The sequence below is a fragment of the Amblyomma maculatum genome, chromosome 6 (assembly GCF_055883805.1).
Source record: "Amblyomma maculatum isolate TAMU_Amacu chromosome 6, ASM5588380v1, whole genome shotgun sequence".
NCBI lineage: Eukaryota > Metazoa > Arthropoda > Arachnida > Ixodida > Ixodidae > Amblyomma > Amblyomma maculatum.
In genome coordinates this window covers 103,789,001-103,795,519 of record NC_139349.1, presented here as the reverse complement: position 1 = coordinate 103,795,519, position 6,519 = coordinate 103,789,001, and the positions used below count along the sequence as shown (strand labels likewise).

Sequence of the window (6,519 nt, the reverse complement as noted above, 5' to 3'; positions counted from 1 at the left end):
CCGCCATGTGAACCAGAGGTTGGTAGAGACAGCAAAGGGGAATAACGTGAGGCCGTCAGATCTAAGGAACGAAAACAAGGGTCGCGGACCTGCTCCCAGATGTTTCTCTTGCGGCCGCCTGGGCCACTACCAACGTAATTGCCCACAAACTCAACCGAAAGAGTTCGAGGTGCAGGATTCGGAGAAAAGGGCTCAGAACTCAAAACTAACAGCTAGGGCTGCATATGAAAGTGCACCAACAGGTGAGGTAATGAACGTCGCCGTTAGAGGGGCCAAAATAACTTGGGTTGAGCTGACTGCGGGAGGACAGCCAATTAGGGCCTGTCTTGACTCGGGAGCAGAGATAACGATCCTCAGGAGAAGTGTAGTACCCCAAAACACATCAGAGGGATCGGGCAAGATACGGCCCAAAGGTGCGTTTGGGCATACAGTCACAGCTGACTTAATGCATGTTCCCTTGAGTCTGTCGACACCGGACGGCAGTGTAATTCCGCCCGCGCTCACACTGTGTGCAGTAACCGGCGAGCTGGCAGAGGAAGCGCTATTGACTCCTGATGCGTTTGAGGAGCTCAGGCGTCTTCAGAGAAAATCTCAGGAGCTTGCAGGTCCCATTGTGAAAGCAGAGGGCGAAGTTTTCGCAGAGAAAGCTGTAAAACAGGCACCTGTCCGAGCAGAAAATGATGAGCAGAGCCCGCCGTGTTCTATTCGCACCGTAGAGGTGGAGGAAAAGACTGAAAGAGAACAGCATCGACAGGTCCCTGAGCACCAAGCGGCGATAGTGGAAGAAAAGCTATGTAAAGTGACGATAGGGTTGGAGCAGGGGCAACGCTCAGAGAGGACAGCGAGGATTCTGCCGGAGCGAGCTGAGAGTGGTTCACGTCCTGCAGGTGATGCGGAAAACGCGACTCAGGCGCTGGGTACTGTTGCACGTGAAATCACATCGGTTGGAATAGGCAGTGTCCAGAGTGAATATCTGGTCCCTGCGGACTGTAGTGTGGAGACCACTTGTGCGGCGGCGCCCGATGTTACTGTCGCAGCCACCCAGGTTGAGAGTGAGCGGTTATTAGCGGCCGGCATGCACATAGCCACGACGACTGTGGTGCACGCCGACAGTCAGATACTCGATGCAACCAATCACACCAGTGATATTGAAGGCGTTGAGAACATCTGCAGAGGTCAGCAGGGGCATGACGCAAGTAGTTCGGTAGATGCAGGTGCCAAGTGCAATGTTTCGGATTCGTTAACAGAATCTCGACTGTTGAGCAGAATAGAGTCAGGCGGGGTCGCGACTCCCGAGGTTGTGGTTCCAGCTACACAGACAGGGAGGAAACAGTTGTCTTCAACTGTTAAGGGCCTGTCACACTAGCGCGACACGACACCGACGCAGACCCGACAACGACACCGACAGTCGGCCAACTCGTCGGCCGACCGTGTCTGCGGCCGACCAAGCTGTCACACTAGGCCGACGACGACACCAACACGACCGAAAACCAAATGTCTTCCCAGTGTGACAGGCTTTGAGGCCGGGGACACCGACAAAACCAGTCTGCCGACTGTCGGTGGCCGAGTCTTCGTGAGATCGGCCGCTGAGCAAAAATATGCCGAAGACAAGATCCAGTTCCAGCGGAGAATACATTTTGAATGTGTTGCGGCACTCATAAAACACTAAATTATCGTGACAGCCGCATTGACATCGCGTCAACATTGCTCCGCTCTCCATGCCTACCTTGCGTGAGGCCTGCGAAAGCGTGCACTTGATCACAACACTTCGGGTGTGCGATGTCGGCGGCTGTATTTTCAACGCAGACGGAGGCGGAGCTGATCTCCCTTGTAGAAGAACGCCGTATAATATGGGATATCAGAGATCAACATTATCACCGCCGAGAGCTCAAAGAAGCGGCATATGCTGAGATATGCGAGGCGCTGGGAGGCCAATACACAGGTATGTACGAAAACTTTGCGCTGAGATCCGGCGTTCATTTCGGGTGCGGTATCTGATGCTGTGATGTCTGTTTTTTATTTTTTCCTCTACCCACACCCTATAATTTAGCACTGCTTGTGTGGTTGCTGTGGCGTCGTGACGAGCCGACCGTCAATTGCATTAATTGACTGGGCGCCGTGCGTACGAGAAGCCAAACACAAGTCGCCAACTTTATCGCTGTCTCCCAATACCCACTGCGCATTTTCTTACTTTTCAGTTGCCCAAGTGCGCTCGCGCTTCGCGAATTTGCGGACCCAGTTTATGCGCGAAAGGCGGAAAATTAAAGCCCGCTCCGGTGCCAGCCCGGACGACATATATGAACCGAGGTGGGCACACTACAAGAGGCTGCTCTTTTTATCAAGCTCCTGTACCTCGCAGCCCAGTATGTCAACGTTGGACACGCAGGAAGAGGAGGAGGTATGTTGTATTCATCCCTTGCTAGCCGGGGGCCATGCAAGCGTCATTTATAAATGTAGTTTGTCTGGTCCCTTCATTGAAAGCTGCAGTTTATGTTTATAACATTCAGCTAATTTTTCAGGTATCTATGAAAATCCCATATCACTGAAGCTGATTTTTGTGAAGCAGATAATGAAATCTGGCTTGCTTTTTTGAAAAGAAAAAAAATGATAATCTTTTCTTCTGTCAAACTGCCCTGAAAGAAGTAGTAGTGGTCGACACAGACTATGTGAACTCAGATTTGCTCTGGGCCACAATACACTTTTCATATGCTGATATAGTTTTGCCCCTTCAAGCAGTATTTTTATATGCGTGGCTCTAATTGTGACCATTTTTTTAGAGACTAAGCTTCCCTATGGATTTTAACCGTGAACTATTTCCAGACAGTGGACTTGGTGCAAATATACAGCGGTTATTTAACATGTCACATAAATATAGCCACCAAACAAAACATTGACTTCCTCAACGAAATATTTCCATTGAATTTTGAGAGCCGGACACCAGTGCAAAATCCCGTATGATGACTGTTTTGTGGTTTCTTGCTTTTCTGTGCCGTGTTGCCATGTTGACTGGCGTTACCATTTGTCATATGGCATGAACAGTTGCTTTTTCTGCTGCTTTGCTATATTGTAACATTGGCAAAATGACGTGTGAAAGCCGCAGAGCCAGTAACACAAAGAGCTGGTGTTGACGAAGTCCAGGGACGTACAGTCCGAGCGCGAGAGGAAACTTTGTTGTCTTCTGCTTGTCTTCATCAGACTGGCATAAATATTAGCGCTTTAAACTGTACGTCGTTATTTCAAAAGTAATGAATAGCACAATACCATGGTTGCAGCTGCCCGCCACTGTGCATTAAAACAGATATTAGTCATAAACGTTTTTTTCTTAATCTTTTTTTTTTTCATAATTACTTCACGCTGAAAATACTGAAATGGACAAGAGTTTTTCTCACTGCTGTCGACATTCAGTGAGACAAGGTTACTTGAATCCGTATACACAGATGACATTCTTTATGGACCGTTTAGCTTGAGAACCAAAGTAGATATAAATGAAGCACAACTGCTTTGCCTGATGTCACTTTACCTGTGGTGTCAAAAACTGTGTAGGTAATTTATGGAACTGTAGTGGTAATTTATGGAAGATTTGCAAAACATTCAGTTGAATAACAAAAATGTTTATTATTTAATGTTATTTCTCAAAACAAGTGTCAAAACATGTATTGCTTAATATGAGCAGAAGCTTATTCAACATATTGATAGTTGCTTATGGCATTATGCCATATAACATTCATCATATGATAAGCAGTCAGCATATGCATTGACAGCCTGCACTGGTGTTTCCACCTGTGTTCAGTGGCACAGAAGTTTTTCAATTTTTTTTATTCATGCTGTGTAGCTGTTCAAAGCCCTTGCACTGTGCTTTGCATTTTCATGTCTCATTGAAGCTAGCAGAAAGTATCACTTTGTTTATTGCAATTATGGCTTGCACACTTCTTATTCACAAACGAGCAAGTTAATGGGCGTACCAACAACAGGTTTGTACCTTGCATTATGATGTAGCTAACTTTATTAATGAAAGAAATACTCTGGATGCCTTTAGGTTGGTCACACAGATAATATACAGTAGGGCCTCCATCACAAAGCATTAACAAAAGACACAAAAGGACTGATATGCATGAGTTATTCGAAGGAAACAAGCAAAAGAAATTGGGCGCCAAAAACAAAAAAGAGCGCATAATGCCCCCGAATGCACGCTTTGCGATGCCAAAAAGGCCGACCTAACTCATATCTTACACATGTGCCCTAAGCTCCAATCCGAAGCCGAATGGCTATTATCTAACCCACTACAATGGGAGGCTGCGGTGACCAGCTCCGAACCTGTGGTACAACTGCGGGCGGTGAGCTGGGCTTTGGAAGTCGCCGAAAGACACGGTCTGACGGCCACATCACGAAGCCAACGGAAAGAAGCCCATTGATCATTTGACAAATGTCTTTCTTTTTTTTTCTCTCTCTCTCTTTACGGAAATAAAGTTTTCACCACCATCCACCTATGAGCCTAGTATAATTTAGGCCTGCACATTTTGATTTCTATACTTCTGTTATAAATTAACCCCATTTTTTTTTCCTTTCCATGTTGTCAGTAAAGGTGTTTGCTTTATCACCAATAATTTTGAAGTGCAATTGGTTGACATGTTCTTTTCTTGCATACTGCAGTAATACAGAAACTAATAACATCCATCACAACATTCATCTTGTAGCTCATTGTCTGAACAGGTTGCATTATTGCAGATCATTTTTTTCCTGGCATCATTTAGTTTTCCAAAACCGTGTCCGCAGTATTCACCGCAATATTTCAACGAGTGGCTATGACCTTTTGCTCATAAGCCAAAGAGTGCAGAATTAAGTTCTGGTCTTAGCTGCTGCATGTTGATGAAGACAACACATGAATTGCCCGCGTACTGTGCAAAGCCAGTACAGTGTAGGCCCAGGTAGTCAAAGTTATTTAGAAGCTGTACACTACACTATTTCTCATACTCTGTGTGCAGTTTTGGGTTTTGAGAAATACTGTATGGGATAAAATAATGACTAAATCTTAGCAGAAGTGTGGTTTCAGTTGTGGTCTCATACCTTAAATAAAAAACACAGTGAAAAACAGTTCAGCCTGTGTTGCTTTGTCTCAAGCTTTTGTGTCCTTTTTTTCAGGATATTGAACGCCAGTGTGACATCTGGAATTCTGAAGCTCTTGTTCCGGAAGCCAGTCACGAGGTGGAAGATTCGCCACCAATGTGTGCTGAGTCGTCGGCTGTGACCGCATCAAGACCTGCACAAAAGAGGAAGGCCTATGATGAAGAAAAAGAGCAGAGAAAAGTTCTGCTGACGTCGGCGGTTGAAACTTTGCAGAGGAGTCAGCAACGTCTCGCAGCTGCCGATGAGTGCGATGCATTTGGCAGCATGATTGCCCATGCTGTGCGGCAAATACCGGCAGGACCAGAGCGCCAATTGGCAATGTTAAATGCCCATCAGGCTATTGTTAAAGTAAGCCTATCGAAGCATACTACAGCAGTGGAGTACCTTGATGTAATTGACATGCAAGATTAAATGCATCTTTCTACTTACCTGGAGACAAGTCTCCATTGCCAGCTGACTTGGCCTTCATTGCAGAAATAGTGCTTAAACTGTTCTCTGACTTCTCGAGCACTTCTGCTTGAGTTCCCACCAGTCTTTGGCAGGGGCTGCATGGCACCACAAGGGCCGGCTTGATCTCTCCACGTTCCTTGGCGGATATGACCTGCATGTGAGCAAGCAATATGCAGCAGCAGTATGAAGCATGTGTTTTAGCACATGAACACAACAAAACCTTGTCATGGCTAAGATCCTTCCACATCCAATTCTTTTGCAAGAGCTGACAGTGCATGATTTATTTTGAGGTATCCAGCTTAAAAATATCCTTACAATACCTCATAACTGAACCATGTACTTTCCTGTTTTAGCTAAAGGTTACAGATCAGCATCCACCAGTAAAAAAAATTGTGGCACTGCTGAAAACTAAAAAACACCGGTTTCTGGTATGTTCGTGCTAGCCTATGACTTACTCTTGACATAAAGCTTCCCATTTCCCTTCCCTTCAGAGTACAGAGAGTGGCTAGCAAGCATTCAAAAAGCAAGAAGTCAGGGAAGGGGGGGGGGGGGGTTCCAGAGGTTACACCCTGCTGGCTGCCTAAACACTTGCTAGCATCTCCAGTTATCAATAAGTCAGATTCTCCCCCAGGCCTGTTTTCTGACCGCAAGGACTAGTTCCCAGACAATACTCCCACATTCATTCTGGAATAGTAGTAGGAGAGCTGCTAGATGAATTCAGTAGGTACAAAAAGTTTGGCACATGAAAGTGTTACCACCAGTACACAGTGTGCGTTGTTGTCTAGCCTTCTTTGTTTTGGAAACTGCATGTGACTGGCCAGTATATTAGCCCAAGTATTTTTACGTTTTCCTACGTCATGCACTAATGCTGAGCGAGTACTCTCAAAATTTCATGCTTTCAATACAAAGATGCACGACAGTCTGTCTAGGTATGCTTGTGTCTAT

General features: G+C 45.8%; 1 protein-coding gene across 1 annotated transcript; it reads left to right on the top strand.

Moving 5' to 3' along the window:
* Positions 1-1,357: 1,357 nt before the first annotated feature.
* On the top strand, positions 1,358-5,552 carry LOC146186471 (uncharacterized). Its single transcript, XM_084607214.1, has 3 exons — positions 1,358-1,942; positions 2,051-2,398; positions 5,140-5,552. Exons 1-3 carry the CDS (start codon positions 1,904-1,906, stop codon positions 5,533-5,535), a joined length of 783 nt encoding a protein of 260 aa, XP_084463340.1. The 5' UTR covers positions 1,358-1,903; the 3' UTR covers positions 5,536-5,552.
* The last annotated feature ends 967 nt before the right edge of the window (positions 5,553-6,519 follow it).

Bases quoted from the DNA above. Each gene is read 5' to 3' on its own strand.
- LOC146186471 (XM_084607214.1), top strand. From the start codon at position 1,904: ATGCTGAGATATGCGAGGCGCTGGGAGGCCAATACACAG. The intron at 1,943-2,050 runs GTATGTACGAAA...CCTATAATTTAG, and splicing joins GCTGGGAGGCCAATACACAG to CACTGCTTGTGTGGTTGCTG. The intron at 2,399-5,139 runs GTATGTTGTATT...CCTTTTTTTCAG, and splicing joins ACACGCAGGAAGAGGAGGAG to GATATTGAACGCCAGTGTGA.